Source organism: Schistocerca piceifrons, chromosome 4 (assembly GCF_021461385.2).
Source record: "Schistocerca piceifrons isolate TAMUIC-IGC-003096 chromosome 4, iqSchPice1.1, whole genome shotgun sequence".
Classification (NCBI taxonomy): Eukaryota; Metazoa; Arthropoda; class Insecta; order Orthoptera; family Acrididae; genus Schistocerca; species Schistocerca piceifrons.
This window is the reverse complement of record NC_060141.1, coordinates 466,485,666-466,502,913: the sequence shown is the minus strand read 5'-3', so window position 1 is coordinate 466,502,913 and position 17,248 is coordinate 466,485,666. Positions and strand designations below refer to the sequence as shown.

The window sequence follows — 17,248 nt, the reverse complement described above, 5'->3', positions numbered from 1 at the left end:
GTTGGTTTGACAACTAGGCGGCTGTTTGGGGACCTGTTGAGAACCGTACTACGCCTTACTTGGAGAGCTGACTGTGCTGGGCGATTGGCAGATACATTCAAATCTCGAAATGAGTCAATAATTAGATAAATGAACATCAAGCTCTATATGCTACAGGACATTTTATGACTGTGCAGTCCTTGTGCAACGCAGTATTTACGTAGATGACTGCAGTAGTGAAACGGAGACATAGAATCAAAACCACACCCTACTCCTCATAAATAGCATCAGGGGAGCCATTTGCCTTAACGTCACCATTTGAAGGACAGAACGACTTCATTAAATAATTAGACGAAGCGTTGCGAAACGATCTTACACTGTGTTGGCCACAAGCTGGAGGACACCACCCTTCACCACTGTTGCTGGCTAAATACTGACGATGAAAATTAATTCACCGAAACCAGGAGTCGAATAGGCTGCCACCGGAACAGGCACGGCTGCACCAGCGCGTTTTAGTGACGTTGTTTGTGGAAGCGATTTCTGTTAGAATACAGCATTTAAGAAACTTCGCTTCTCAGTTAAGCGATATTAATAGAATTTCTTGAAGTGAAAAGTTGGCCAACGATGGAGTGACTGATGACCGGCTGCCAGAAGGATCCAATCGACAACGGACTCTTTGGCACTGTGCGGGACGAACTAAAACGCTCTGAAAAATGGCAAAATGAAAATACGGCAGGAAGTTGCTCATCTTTCAGCCTATGACAGGTCGTGTCACTGATTAGTTTTTCTGCATTTCATTTTATTTCAGTTACATATTTCCTCTGGACGCAATGATTTAATCTATACTCCACCTAAACCGGTTGGGTTACCACGTGCAAGGGGAAGGATATATTTCCCACGCTGTTGTACACCTGATGCCACATGTAATACACAAGCTATTCAGAAATGGCGTTAAATCAGTGTATAGGATATATTTATATTTCATACTGGTACTATTGAATTTATACAAATATATGGCATATAGCCGGCCGCGGTGGTCTCGCGGTTAAGGCGCTCAGTCCGGAACCGCGCGACTGCTACGGTCGCAGGTTCGAATCCTGCCTCGGGCATGGATGTGTGTGATGTCCTTAGGTTAGTTAGGTTTAAGTAGTTCTAAGTTCTAGGGGACTGATGACCACAGAAGTTAAGTCCCATAGTGCTCAGAGCCATTTGAACCATATGACACATAGTCGATATATCGACAATGTCACCGAATTTTTCCGTTTTTTATGTCGAGCATTCATAATTCCACTTTCTATATGCGGTATTTCTACTGCGTAATGGATGTAAATAATCATTATTTTTCACTCGTCTTTTTAAATTTTGTTTTTGTCTCTGTCTTCATTATGACGACTTTTTGATGGAGCTGTCCGCTCTTTTCTGTCCTGTTCTAATGTCGTCATTGAAAGCAAACTCTCATACAATAAATTTTCCCACAGCATTACTCTCCCTTATCAAATTAACAATACCTTGACACCTCTAGATATCTTCTGTCAACCTGTTCTTCAATGTAACCAAGTTTTGCGAACTGTTTTCTCTTTATCTGTGTTAATATAAGGATAGTGTAACTGATCAGATCTATAGATTTTATTGAATTTGAGAACAATAAAAATAGCAAAATATGTTTTCTGTAAAAGGTAAATAAATTTCTTGAAAAAGAAACATATATAAATCAATTATGAAAGATCTCTATTAAAAGAATTTTTATCGTAACACCTTTTTCGATATAACACGCTTTATCGATGTTTTAGAAATTTTTGCTCCCTCTAGCTATAGCTATTGTGTATGGAGGGTATTCTCCGTATCACAAATCGCGGAATGTAAAATGCGTCGAATGATAGTAAATGTACAGTATGTTGCTATTTTTTCCACACTAAATGGACGCTCTTTATTTCTATGAAGGCTCCTGGACATCTCAAATTCGACTGTGCTAGTGCTGATGACAGCACGGACCGCATCAGTTGAGTGAAAAATGGAGGTGTTTTGACAAAAGTGTCGTATATCCCTACAGAAGGTAGTACTGGTTCAAACTGGAAGAAAACTTACTCTAATGATATGTCCAGAAACCAGTATCTACTAACGTCTGGGCCAATCTGTCTTCTCATTCCCAACAGTCTGCTACGTAGAAGTACACACAGCAGGCAATCCTGCCTGTAGTTACCATACATCCTGACAAATCCTTCAGCCCTTCTTCGCAGTGAAACACGCAGCCTTTCAAATGGCTCCATTCGGATTGTGGAACATGCATTGATTACACACGCCAGTAACATCTGGACATCGTCGATGGGTTGGGCATACATAAAAGCCTTTATATGTTCCCATGACCAGAGATGCAACGGATTCGGGTCCGATGAACGGGGAGTCATTCTACTGGTCCTTTCGACCAATCCATTGCTCATGAAACATTGCCGTGAGGAATTATCGCACGATCCGTAAAAAACGGGGTGGTGCACCGTCGTGCATAAACTGCATGCATTTTCTTTCTGCAAGGGTAACGTTCTTCAATAGAGCTGGCAATTCATCGCTCAGAAATCGGTAATATACGGGACCTGTTAATCTCTTTGACCTGTTAATCTCTTTGTTCAAGTTGCGGTCCTACGACACTGTCGCCGACATTCACTATCCATACACTGATACTGAAGCGATTCTGATGCGACACCTCCACGACTGTTCGCGGATTTGCACCTGACCACACGAGCCTGTTGTGAATCCTGCTCCATCTGTACGTACAATACAAGCTGTGACCTGCGAATCTTCAACCGCCCATACCAGAACAGTATTGGTTTGCGGACATGTCAGCATTGGAAATTTTTCTTCTGCATTGGACAAACCAATTAACGCCTCAGGATTTGGAAGCCCCTTAATCGTCCCACATTGCGCCGCAAGAGTTTGAAATTAGGTTCGAAGTTACCGACAACATTCCTCTGTAATTGTGCATAAATGTGGCGCCCTTGCGACGTTACCCACGCGCTCTGTGACGCTTCAAACGGCGAGGTGTCGACACATGCTACAAAAAAGACCACAGCTCAGAACTTCATGTGAGGTATAAGGTGGGTTAATTAGGTCACATTGCCACCAAGTTTCACCACAGCTCTGTCCAACGTCACAGCGATCGTATCACACGGTGGAAAGGTCGTCACATCCTCTCCTACTGTCATTTCACATTTTCTTTTGATGTCTCTGTGATGAATGTCGGAACCGCGATGCCGAGCGATGAAATGACAGTTTTATTTTTCTGTGGGCCAACAGCCTAGTCGCAGTGGTAACATCGGTTCCCGTCAGATCACCGACGTTAAGCGCTATCGGGCTTGGCTAGCACTTGGATGGGTGACCGTCCGGTCTGTCGAGCGCTGTTGGCAAGCAGAGTGCACTCAACTCTTGTAAGACAAATTGAGGAGCTACTTGACTGAAAAGTAGCGGCTCCGGTCACGAAAATCGACAATGGTCAGGAGGGTGGTGTGCTGACTACGTCCACCTCCATATCCGCTCCATAGACGCCTGTGGGTTGAGGATGACACGGCGGTCGGTCAGTGCCCTTTGACCTTCGAGGCCTGTTCGGGTGGAGTATAGTATTCTTTTGTGGGTGGGCGTGGTAAACATTGCAGACACACCACGCTCAGTGTCGACACTAACATGCTTCACAGGGTGGCATAAAGGGCGTGAATAAAAATACATCTTGCGCTGTGGCGTTGATTCTAACACATTTCGCTGTCGAAAGAGACACTTTTCAATGCAGTGAGCAACAGGACATCATTCTCCACAATACTTGACACTGCTGAAATCCTCTGGTCGATATAACCCTTCTCTAAGGACATCTTGGTCCTACTATCCCACTGAACGTGGTTCGCCCCTTTAGGATGTAGTGCCATCACCGCGTTTTCTTTTGAACTTAGGATAAAACCACTTAAAACCACTTGGGATGTTTTTAAACGATACGAAAAAATCTGAACGTGATCGGAAGCAGAAGCAGCAAACGGTGTTTATGCTTTGTCAGACCTTCTGTTCCACAACTTGCTATAGCGTGCATACAGGGGAGTGCGACATTGACACATGAGTGAATAAAACGGTAAAGGATCCTCTAAGAACACAGCAACCTAGCGCCCCCCCCCCCCCACCTCAGTTCGCAAACAATCTTGGTGCCACCCACGCACTAATGCGCAGTTTATGAAAATGTACCTGTGCAGAGATAGCCAGTGACTGAGTATTAGGAACCGGCGTGACGGCGTCCCTTTCCACAACCTTTAGAGTTCGCATGCGGCATATTTTTGAAGTGCTTAACATACGTGCTCTAAATGCATGGTCGAAGTGGTTGGGGGGAGGGCGGGTTGGTCTCAGAGGGAACGTTTGCCGTTTTGTTGCTATATGTGTCAATGTCACATTCCTTGTAATCACGCCACACGAGGGCCCGAGAAAGGAAAGCTAAAAGAGCGTAAACACCGTTTGCTGCTCCGGATCACATTCAGATTTCATCGAACAGTTTTGATGAGTCCCCAGTGGTTGCACTCTGTATATCAGAACAGCTCACACTAGTACATTCGAAAGGTATGCGACCGCGTTCAGTTGGCTTGCAACCCCACGATGTTCTTAGAGAAGGGTTGTATCGTCCGGAGTGTGTCAGCAGCGTCATAGTTTGTGAAGAATGTCATTGTGTTGCTCATCGCGTTGCAAACTGTAGCTTTCGACCGCCGAATGTATAGGGGTCAAACCCCAAAGTGAAGGGGTGGATTGACTGACGTTCTGTATGACATCGTCTGAGGCCTTTTTCTGTCGATTCTGAGCGGTGATGTGTCTGCATAGCTTTCCTCGGCCACCCATATGAAACCAGCGTGATATGAACACTGGGTATCGCGGTTCAGACCTCCACCGCAGAGGTGTCGAAAGAAGGTGTGGATTGTGAGCAAGGTGGGGTTTGACGACCTTCCCAACATGAAACACGTTCAAATGTTGGGGATGGGTTGAATTGTAGTGCAATTTTGTGCCAGTTTGACATCATTAATTCGCTTTACACCTCTCATGAACTTCTGAGTGCCGACCTTTCTTTCGCATGTGTCGACACCTTGTTGTCTGAAGTGTTACCGAGTCCGTGGGTGAGTCGCACGGCGCCACACTTTGGCACCATTACAGAGGAAGGCTGTCGGCACCTCAGAGTCAGACTTCATACTTCTGCCGGCCGTAGTGGCCGAGCGTTTCTAGGCGCTTCATTCTGGAACCGCGCGACTGCTACGATCGCAGGTTCGAATCCTGCCTCCGGCATGGATGTGTGTGGTGTCCTTAGGTTAGTTAGGGTTAATTAGTTCTAAGTTCTAGGCGACTGATGACCTCAGATGTTAAGTCCCATAGTGCTCAGAGCCATTTGCACCATTTTTTTTTTCATACTTCTGCGTCGCATTGGGAGACGATTCTCAAAAAAGTGATGTTTTAATTATTTTGCTCATGGTAGTTTTGACCAATACTACCTTCCTGAGGGACGTGTGACACTATGTATTCCGACTGTCTGGATGAGCTCCGTAATTGTAAAGTGAGGTTTATGCTCCATTGGACGGCTAGCACAGCGACAAAGGGACGTGAGACAAAGTGCCCTGTGCGGACCAGGAAGACAGCGGGCCTCCCGCAGAGTTGGCGAGCGCAGCGGCCGGCGTGCGCTGCCGGCCTATGCGGGCGGCCGCAGGCGCAGCAGTCCTGGCAAGGTCGCGCACCGGCCCCTGAGGCGGCGGGAGCGGCCGACGACCTGGTGGCCCGCAGCCAGCGCCAGGGCCGTGGCCGTCGCCCTTGGTGAGTGAGGGACCGGCGAGAGGAGAGGGGGGGGGGGGGGGGGGCAGGAACAAACTCCAGTGAACCTAAGGGTTTCACGTTGTAACAGAAAAACTCTGGCAGCTACACCTTCTTGATAATGCAGCAAGCGAACACCTACACATTTCTCTTGCAATTCTTTACCTTTCCAAAACGGGGACCTCACGAACATCTGACATCATTTGTCTACTCGTTATGTGTTACTAACCTGTGGTGTGGCAAACATCTGTGTTCTTTCCTAACTTGATAGGGAAATGTTCGTTTCTAGGAGGCAGCTGACAGTTCAGAATAGACATATAATGAATTGTGAAAGGTCTTGGTGATAACAACAAAGAAATTCCTTGAAAAATGATGTCTCAGGAAAATGTATGTACTATAGGCATGAGAACTTACAGATAGGTTACTGAAAATATAGCTCTCACATAACTGTAGGCAGGTGCCAAACAGATCGTAAATCGAGAACATAGTGCTACGGAAAACAATCTCCGTCAACAGATGACGTTTGCAACCGTACAGAGTAATTTGGCTATCAAAGAGCGCAACCACTTGGGAAGGGTACAAAGAATATATCAGTTCTCTGCCGTATGATCTTGAGATCGAAAGAAAGTGCAAAATGGCTAAGTAGGTATGGCTAGAGAACAAATATAAGGATGTAGAGGCTTATCTCACTAGGGCTAAGATAGATACTGCCTACAGGAAAATTAAAGAGACCTTTGGAGAAAAGAGAACTACTTGTGTGAATATCAAGGGCTCAGATGGTAACCTAGTTCTAAGCAAAGAAGGGAAAACAGAAAGGTAGAAGGGGTATATAGAGGGTCTATACAAGGGCGATGTACTTGAGGGCAATGTTATAGAAATGGAAGAGGACGTAGATGAAGATGAAATGGGAGATATGACACTGCGTGAAGAGTAATAGAGCACTTAAAGACCTAAGTCGAAACAAGGCCCTGGAAGTAGACAACATTCCATTAGAACTACTGACAGCCTTGGGAGAGCCAGCCCTGACAAAACTCTACCATCTGGTGAGCAAAATGTATGAGACAGGCGAAATACCCTCAGACTTCAAGAAGAATATAATAATTCCAATCCCAAAGAACACAGGCGTTGACAGATGTGCAAATTACCGAACTATCAGTTTAATAAGTCACGGCTGCAAAATACTAACGCGAGTTCTTTACAGACAAATGGAAAAACTGGTAGAAACCGACTTCGGGGAAGATCAGTTTGGATTCCGTAGAAATATGGGAACACGTGAGGCAATAGTGACCCTACGACTTATTTTAGAAGCTAGATTAAGGAAAGGCAAACCTACGTTTCTAGCATTTGTAGACTTAGAGAAAGCTTTTGAAAATGTTGACTCGAATACTCTCTTTCAAATTCTGAAGGTGGTGGGTGTAAAATACAGGGAGCGAGAGGCTGATTACAATTTGTACAGAAACCAGATGGCAGCTATAAGAGTCGAGAGGCATGAAAGGGAAGCAGTGGTTGGGAAGGGAGTGAGACAGGGTTGTAGCCTATCCCCGATGTTATTCAGTCTGTATATTGAGCAAGCAATAAAGGAAACAAAAGAAAAATTCGGAGTAGGAAATAAAATCCATGGAGAAGAAATAAAAAATTTGAGGTTCGCCGATGCCATTGTAATTGTGTCAGAGACAGCAAAGGACCTGGAAGAGCAGCTGAACGGAATGGACAGTGTCTTGAAAGGACGATATAAGATGAATATCAACAAAAGCAAAACGAGGATAATGCAATGTAGTCGAATTAAAACGGGTGATGCTGAGGGAATTAGATTAGGAAATGAGACACTTAAAGTAGTAAAGGTGCTTTGTTATTTGGGGAGCAAAATAATTAATAATGGTCCAAGTAGAGAGGATATAAAATGGAGACTGGCAATGGGAAGGAAAGCGATTCTGAAGAAGAGAAATTTGTTAACATCGAGTATAGATCTAAGTGTCAGGAAGTTGTTTCTGAAAATATTTGTATGGAGCGTAGCCATGTATGGAAGTGAAACATGGACGATAAATAGTTTGGACAAGAAGAGAATAGAAGCTTTCGAGATGTGGTGCTACAGAAGAATGCTGAAGGTTAGATGGGTAGATCGCATAACTAATGAGGAGGTATTGAATAGAATTGGAGAGAAGAGAAATTTGTGGCACAACTTGACTAGAAGAAGGGATCGGTTGGTAGGAAATATTCTGAGGCATCAAGGGATCACCAATTTAGTATTGGAGGGCAGCGCGGAGGGAAAAAATCGTAGAGGGAGACCAAGAGACGAATACACTAAACAGATTCAGAAGGATGTAGGTTGCAGTAGGTACTGGGAGATGAATAAGCTTGCACAGCATAGAGTAGCATGAAGAGCTGCATCAAACCAGTCTCAGGACTGAAGACCACAACAACAGCAACCTTGAAAAATGATGTCTTAGGAAAATGTATGTACTATGGGCATGAGAACTTACAGATAACGTACTGAAAATATAGCTCTCATTTAACTGTATGCAGGTGTCAAACAGATCGTAAATCGGGAACTTAGTGCTACGGAAAACAATCTCCGTTAACAGATGAGGTTTGCAACTGTACATAGTAGTTTGGCTATCAAGGAGCGCAACCACTTGGGAAGGGTACAAAGAATATATCAATTCTGTGCTGTATGATCCTGAAAGCCATAGAGTCGTAAAACTATAAAAATACCGATTTGTAATGTATATACTGAAATCATGGAGGATATTAGATGTTAAAAATTAAAGAATGAGAGGAATTACTAAATAAAACTTGTTCATAGCTTGCTTGTAAGTTTTCATGAAGCTATATAATCAATTTTGACTTTATTTTACGTTTTAACGTCGTTACGTTACGTGCTTTTATGATACGAATGTATTTGTTTTCCATTTTACTGCTGTATATCGTTGGGTTAAAAAATTACGTTATCAATGCCTATACTGCACTTGCTTGCGTAACTACGTCATATGTTTTCCACTCGTTCATGAAACAATGTCATAAACGTCCTGCATTTATATCTTACACTCCATTTTAATGTGTGTTTCATTTAATAATTCCTCTCGTTTCGTAATTTTTGACAGCTAACATCCTGCATGAAGTCTGTATCTTGATTGTGTTTATTTATTTCCAATCTGTGCATTAAATAATCTGCGCTTCTGTAGTTTTACGCCTCCATGGTTCCTCCATTACTTTCAACTTCATATGGTACACAATCGATATACTCTTTGTATGCTTTCCTAGAGGTTACGCTCTTTGATAGCCAACTATTGCCTGTATGGTTGCTAACGTCATCTGTTGACGGCAATTATCACTACGTATGCGGTTTACGGTCACTTGGGCACCTGGCTCCACATTCACAAGAGCTATATTTTCCTTTCCTTTTGTGACCGCTTTCGTGTAGCTTCTTTCTGTGTTTCATTGTAAGTATTGATGGAAACTGCTATGCACAGTGCATAAACAGGGTATTCGGAAATTCCCATTCAACTTCTAGGACTTGTAGAGGGGATTGAGTACACATATTTTGAATAGGAACCGACGACCGCAAACGTACAGATTTCGTGCTACAGCCGTTTGAAGACATGTTTGTTAGGTAGGTACGCAACAGGGTAGTCTTGTGGGGGGTGATTACGTCGGATCGGATGATGTCATTTGATGTCTATCCTCCATCTCTGACCTGGTTCCATCCTCGTTCAGGTTTCTGTAAGTGTTAGAACGACGTAATTGGGTACACGTTTGCAGAATACACCGACATGATCCTTCTGAATGACGAAGCTCACTGTAATGGAAGAGCTGCTCGTCGCCTTTACCAAGATCGTTCTCCACAACGTCGTACCCCATCGCATACCGATTTCGTCAAAACTGTGCAACGGATTCGAGAAACGGTACCTTCACTGACAGCAGGCGTGACTGTGATGTCCGAAGGAGACGCCCGCACACCCGAGTTGGAAAAAACCGTACTGTGTCACGTTGAAGGGAACTCGTCAACGAGTACATGAGCAATTGCACTTACAATGGTTGTTGCTTCCAGCACTGTCTGGTATGTTCTGCATGACCAACAATTCCATCCATATCACCTGAAAAGAATACAGTCACTAATGCCAGCCGATTTTGCACCTCTCATTGAGTTTTTTGCATGTTTTCTGCGCTGCTGCATCAACGAGACCATAGTATTTCTAAGCCGCTTACTCTTCACAGGCGAATGTAAATTTGTAAGGGATTGTGCTCTCAATTTTCTAAGTAGCCATGTCTGGCCCGAAAAAAACCCACATGCCACGCATATCCAGGGATTCCAATACAGATTTGGTTCAAAGTGTAGGCAGGTATTCTGGATGGTCATGTGATTGGACCTTACATGCTCCCATCGAAGCTCATGGGCCCCATCTATTTCTCCTTCCTACAAAAAGAATTGCACGTCACGCTTGATGCCGTGCCAGTGAATGTCCGTCAGGACATGTGGTTACAGCATGACGGCACATCCGCTCACTTTTCACGTCACGTTCGGGAACATTTGGACTAATGATTCGGATACAGATGGATAGGCCGAGGTGGTCCAGTCGCTTGGTCTCCACGATCATCGGTTTTGATTCCATTGGACTTTTCCCTCTGGGGTCGAATGAAGAGTTCGGTTTCTGAGACTCCCATATAGAGAAAAGAGGATCTGATAGCTCGAATTGTGGTCGCTGCAGGACAAACTACAGAGACACGAGGTATGATAATGCGTGTGCACCACGACATCATTCGTAGGTACAATGAGTGCACCGAACTTGGTGGTCGCCATATAGAACCTTAGTTGTAGAGGATAAGAATGCTAACCATCCTTCTAAAAGGACAGAAACGGTTAAGTTTAAAGGTAAATAACAGTGTTTGTGACAACCGATTAGCTTCCTTTTTAATACTTCGGTTATTAATGAGTGGAATTGTAAGACAAGTGATGTACTGGGTCAAGCATTATAAATTACTTGTAAAAGTGGTCGCGTTACCAATATGTTTTCAAATGGTTGTAGCATGGAAATTGTACGTTTCCTCAAAAGGGATTCAATTCAAAATACTATCTACTCAATCCCCCTCCCCCCCCTCCCCCCCCCCTACAGGTGCCAGAAGTTTGTTAGAGGAATTTTAGAGCATCCTGTAGTTTTAGGCCTCCGCGGTTCCTCCATTACTTTCAGTTTCGTATAGTACACAATCGATGTTTTTGTACCCTTTCCTAGTGATTACGCTCTTTAATATCCAACTATTGTCTGTATGGCTGCTAAAGCCATCTATTGACAGCAACTGTTTTCCTTACTACTACGTCCTAGATTTACGGTCAGTTTGGCACCTGGGTCCACTTACATGAGAGCTGTATTTTCAGAACCTTATCTGCTCACTTTTGTGTTGTATACTCTTGTAGTTCATTGTAAATATTGATGGAGCTGCTGTCCACAGTCCACGTATATTCTGAATAATCGTTTTCTTATGGAATTTCTTTTTTCTTACACACAGCCGTCTCTGATGATGGTGTATCAGAAAGCGTCAATAAATTAATTTGGGTCCAAGACGTTCTCAATTCATTGTGTATTAAACATTTGTGTAATACCTAATCAAAACAAATGAGTGTCAACAAAAAATATGATCATTCAGCGTAACCAGCGCAATGGTCGCCAGTAGTTATTTCAAGACAGTGATGAGTATCGTCACGTCGCCAGTGAACCAGAAGGAGACATCCTCGTATGCTGCCATAGTGACGACGGGCTCACCTGGGCAGGGCGAGCGGCGCCTGTGCGGGGGCGGCGTTGGCGGCGGTGGTGACGGCTCTGCGGCAACTGCAGGAGCAGGTGGCGGCTATGGATGCTGTGGGGGCGGCGGCTGCGGGGGCGGCGACGGCGGCCGGCACCCAGCGGGCAGCCAGCGCGCAGGCGGGCCTGGCTTGCAGCAGCAGGCTCATGGCTGACAGGTGGGGGCGGCGGAGGCGGTGGAAGTGGAGGCGGCGGGTCACAAGAAGGGGGCGGCGAACCGCGGAGAGTCGAAGCTGATGCGCATGCTCCACTGGAAGTCGCTGGACACGAGCGCGGGTGGCTGCCTTACCTGTCAGCACCCGACCAACTATAAACCTCCATCCCAGCACTCACTCAAGCCGTCCACGAGGTTCGTTTCCGCGCAAAGTGTCAAAGTTTTTAGGCAACACGTGAAGAGGAATTGTATTCGGTCGTATTCCAGCCGTTAGCGACAGGATGTGCGCATTTTCGATAGAGAAATAAAGTGATCAGCAACTGTACTCCAGTTTTCGTTTCACTTGCACCACCATCGTAGTAGTCCTAACAGAGAAATCAGGTTCAGCTTCCAGCAGCCACTCCCAACTGGCTGCGGCATTCGGTCCTATCAAAGCATCTCTTTACAGACGTATCCACCTTATAAAACTTACGGACAGCGTTTTCATTGGAACAAGTATTTCATTCCATCTACGATAGAAAAAAATATTTAGCGTCAGTAGCTGAGTAACTTCTGCGTATCATATCGGAATATCAGTCTGAAAAGGATTGAAAACTAATTTATGCAAAAGAGCAAATATTTCATAACTGAGTTGCAGTTATCTCTGTACGTGTTCTATTTGTATTCACTCTAGCGCCAGTACGTTGCTAGAGAAAACATTTCGTTTACAACTAAGTATCGAAATATCTGCCCTTTTGCCTACCGTCGTTTCCTGAAAAGCTCCTGAAATTCTTGAAACGATTATTTAATTCTAGCGGTTTTGTAACATGGGTGATTATTGAATCACACCTTCAGCGACCGGTAGACCCAGAAAATAACTGAGATTCACTGAATTTCTTTTGTTATTGTGTCATACCCCTCGCTTAGTTTGACTTTTTGTTCATCAACCTAATGGTTTTAGTTGATAACTCGATAAAATACATGTATAAAAGAGAAAAACTTACGTGTGTTTTTAGAATTGTTTGAAAGTTTAAACTTGTTGATGATGCCTACTCGAAGAAAAGAACTGCTACCGGTTTTATTTTAAAAGTAATATGGAAAATGCAAGGAAGATTGTGTATAAACGGGATGTCCTTTGAGGAAAAACGTATTCATTTGCAGTTGACGGATCTGCACTCGGAAAGGTTAGCTGGATGAGGAAAGGTTAAAGATTCATTAACGCCGTAGAGTATATACATAAAAAAAACGGCTCAGTAGTAGATGACGGTAAATGGTGTCCGGAGGAGGAGGGATGGGAGGAGGGGATTGTACGATTGGATCGATTTATCGATTTGTGAATTAGCCGGGTCATGATATGATAGAAAGAGGTTTAGAGAAGTTGGAAGGGGAGAGCCCTACATGGGGTAGACTGGCAGCGGTTGGTGCTATAGGGCAGATAAGTGTGTAATGTCAGTTCTTATATTGTTTAGTACCATAAGCACTGTAAGCATATCAGTTTGTTTAGAATGTTACTTCACCCAGCACCTTGTATTGATACAAACATCCTCACTCGTTTCAGAACAGTCGTACGTACGGTAATGTACTGTATTTATAGCTCCAGTTTCGAAACTATGACGTAGGCGAGGGAGGTAACACCATGGAGCATATTTGGCAACACGTGGCCCTTGGTTCCGCGTCGAGGGGATTTTGGACAATGGCCACTTCGTTAGACAGGAAGTGCGAACAAGGCTGTTAAGTTACAACTAGGTAGAGAAGACAAAAATAATGTCAGTCACAGGCCTCGCGCTTAACGTTGCCAGGAAGCTTAACAGAGCCAAATTCTTCTCTCTTCCGTGAAGACAGAGCGTGTCTGCAAGATAAATGGGTTGGCAACATCGGAGCAGCGGTTGCAGGAGATTCTCCCCAGCCAAACATCGATTAGACCAACGGTTTTCGCAGTCGAACGAGGAGTCACTTCTAGGTGGGTCGTGTTAGAGACCAAACGAGTCATGACATGGAAGACAAGCCTTTGCGTGAAGGCTTATTAAATTTAATCGTGACATCATCGCGAAAAAGTTACTGGTGTTTTCTCAAAGATTCAGAAAACTGCCATGCATATTTTCTGGCATTTAACAGTTCAACAGCACTCGCGCCGCGCCACGGCCACTGTTGCTGCAGCACACCACGTTGCTTTATGCAGGTAAACAGCCCGTGTGTAGCTAAACTATTGCACAGTTGTTCCACCGTTTTATTTCATATTCAATGGAATCAGTATATTTTAAATCATCATAGCATGTGATTCGAAATACATTAAGAATAAATGCAGTTTTTACCGGGCTCAATGTATCAATTAATTCTCTTGAATGACGACCTTAGATAACAGACTATGTGTTGCTATCCTTACTTATCTTGCAGCTCTGGTATCATTCCAGAATCACAATACTGCTGCTCACCTTGCAAACATAATAGGACCGATGCCATTGATCCAGAACATTTCTGTCTATAATATTTCGATTCGGAACGCATGCTTTGTCGGCGATTTTTTTTGACGCAACCTTCTCATGTTGTCAGCCGAGTCGGAACATTTCGCAAAGTTTCGTACCCTTAATCTGTAGGCGAAATCTTAAATAGGAAACTCGTCGAACTGTTGCGACAAAACGACACCATAACTTGGACGATAGTCCAAAAAGATTTCATGAATATTTCGGTTTATGTGAGTGGTTACTCTTACACAAAACCAAAACAAATCTTCGAATGGAAATTTGTTGGGTCTTGCTGCACCAGTAAGAGGTTGAAAGTAATAATTTTCCGAACTTCAATATCGCCAGAGATGACGCATGCAGTCACCACTACGAGCCGGAATCCAAAGGACAGTACATTGAGAAAGAACTCGCAGACACCTTCAAGAAAGAACTCAAAGACACCATCACGTACAGGCCAAATGTAAACACAGTTCTGGAATGGGTAGAGTGTCGTGCTTTTGGATGTTTTGAAATTTAAAGCAACTGTCAATTCAGAACGCTACAAGACGTCAAGGACTAGGCTGAATTTCCAGTTGTCTAGTCAGTCAGTCCTGTGAAGAAGACAAATTCCACTTGCAATACGACAATAACAGGCACCACAACAGTTTTTCGACTATGAAACACTTTGCCTTTGGCTGGACTATCCTATCACCTCTACAACAAAGCCCTGATTTGCACCTATGGACTTCCATCTGTTTGGGCCTAAGAAAGATGAATAACTTGTGAAACTTAGATGCTGCCGAAGCTGTGTGGCAGTGGCTAGCCACAACTGGTTCAGATTTTCGCGAGCGCGGCATGCAGGGTCGCCTTGTTCATCGTCGGCAAAAGTGCATAGCACATTATGGTGACAATGTGGAGAAATAATAGCATGTAGCTAGTTAAAATCTTACCATACTGAACTGTCATGCTGTGCTTTCTGTATTTGTTGTAGATTCCCTGAAAATAAATGGGAGTTATTAGTTTCGAATGACTCTTTGTCTATATACCGTAACACGTCTTGCAGTATCTGCTATGTCGCTAGTAAGGCCACTTCGAAGCTAGAACTACGAAAATTGGTATTTGGTTTCTAGGTCAGACATAAAAAGCCGTAGGTCGGTATTTCTAAAAATCCAACTTCTAAGGGGAGAAATAACCGGTTCCTGTCAGAACACCGAAGTTAAGTGCTGTCGGGCTGGGCTATCACTTGGATGGGTGACCATCCGGTCTGCTAAGCGCTGATGGCAAGACGAGTGTACTCAGCCCTTGTGAGGCAAACTGAGGAGCTACTTGACTGAGTCGCCGCTCCGGTCTCGTAAACTAACATACGGCAGGAAGAGCGGTGTGCTGACCACACGCCCCTCCATATCCGCATCCAGTGACGCCTGCGGGCTGAGGATGACACGGCGGCAGGTCGGTACAGTTGGGTCTACATGGACTATTCGAGCGGAGTTTAGTTTTAGTTTTTAGGGGAAAAATAGGAGATGAAAAGTTTTTAAAAATGTTGCTATCAAGATAATTTTGAAGCTAGAACTATGGAAATCGTTATTTGATGTCTCGGTTAGAGCTAAAGAAATACGTTCTTCAGAATTTTTGAAAATTTAGCCCCTATGATGGCAAAATAGTGGGTGAAAGCTTCTTTGAAAATAAATCATTAATAAAGAACTAATGAAGTATTTTTAAAGCTACATCTACGTAAAGTGGTGTTTGAATCCCTCGGTTATAGATAAAAAAATATATGTGTTTCACAGTTTTTAGAAATTGAACCCCTATGGAGGTGAAATAAGGGTTGGAAATTTTTATGAAAATATGTCATTATGCAAACATTTTTGAAGCTAAATCTATGCAAATTTTTATTTGACTTCTCTGTTAGAAATAAAAAAAATGCATTTCTCTGTTTTGGAAATTCAACCCCTAAGGGGGTGAAATAGGGGATGAAACGTGTTATGAAGATGTTTCATTGTGAAAACATTTTTAAAGCTAAATCTTTGAAAATTAGTATTTGGCTTCTCGGTTAGAAATGAAAAAAATTCTTGTTTCACAGTTTTTGGAAATTCAACACACAAGGATGTGAACTGGGGCAATTATCACCCAGCCCAAACTGCTAAGGATAGAAACTTGAAACTAGGAGACGGTGTTGATCTTATACTGTAGGCACCGTTTACGAAGGGATTATTCGAAATTTCACTGCTAAGGTGGAGAAACTGGGGATGAAAAGTTTTATGAAATAATTTCATTATGAAAGCATTGCCAAAGCTAAATATAAGATTTGTGTTTGGCTTCTCTGTTAAAAATAGAAAATTACGTGTTTCACTGTTTTTGGAAATTCAGCCCCCAAGGAGATGAATTAGGGGATGAAAATTTTTAAGCAAATATTTCGTTATATTAAAAAAAGCTGAATATATGAAAACTGGTATTTCACTTCTCGGTTAAATGTAAAGGAGAATTGTTAGGAGATGAAAGTTTTTTTATGGCTATATCGCCACAAGCACGCAAAAGGCATTTTTAATGCCTTAGACTCCAGCTATCAGATTCGCTTGTTGGTCAGAAGTACATTCGGAAAAAACCATGCTTCTATGGTCTTAACTACTATGAAAAGTTTAGACGGTGTTGCAACTTGTGGACAACATAAAAGTTCAATTAGAGAAAAACAAAACAAATCTGTGCAGACCGTACAGTCTAAGTCAGTGAAGAAGCAGGCCTAAGCTAGTGGTTAAATAAATAAATAAAAATGTGTTTAAGTACTTAAAAAGTATACCAAATATGTTAATGTGACAATAATAATTTGTTTATGTCAATCAGCAGTACATTGCTTTAGCATAATGTCCAAGAAATTGCAGTTTAAAAATGGCGTTTGAAAAGCATACTGTACGTCCGGAAAGTTGAGTAGTACCACTGTTACGCACTGAATTTAAGAAATGTAACAGCAACAAACTCTGACAACTACAATACGCTACAATTTGCACAAAATAAAACTGAAATGGGCGCTCACAACTACCAGTCTTCCACTAAGCACTACGATTGTATACTATGGCTATACGAGCGTGTAAAGAGCG

At 43.2% G+C, this 17,248-nt stretch overlaps 1 protein-coding gene across 2 annotated transcripts in view; it reads right to left on the bottom strand.

The window, feature by feature from the left end:
- Positions 1–17,248, bottom strand: part of LOC124795452 (nocturnin) — a 384,759-nt gene that overhangs the window by 162,608 nt on the left and 204,903 nt on the right. Inside the window, exon 2 of one of the 2 annotated variants that reach the window (XM_047259475.1) lies at positions 11,544–11,871. The exons of the other annotated variant lie outside the window; for it this stretch is intronic. Coding sequence (XP_047115431.1) covers positions 11,544–11,731 — 188 coding nt within the window. The 5' untranslated portion in view covers positions 11,732–11,871. The remainder of the gene's footprint in view (positions 1–11,543; positions 11,872–17,248) is intronic. 2 annotated transcript variants of the gene reach the window in all.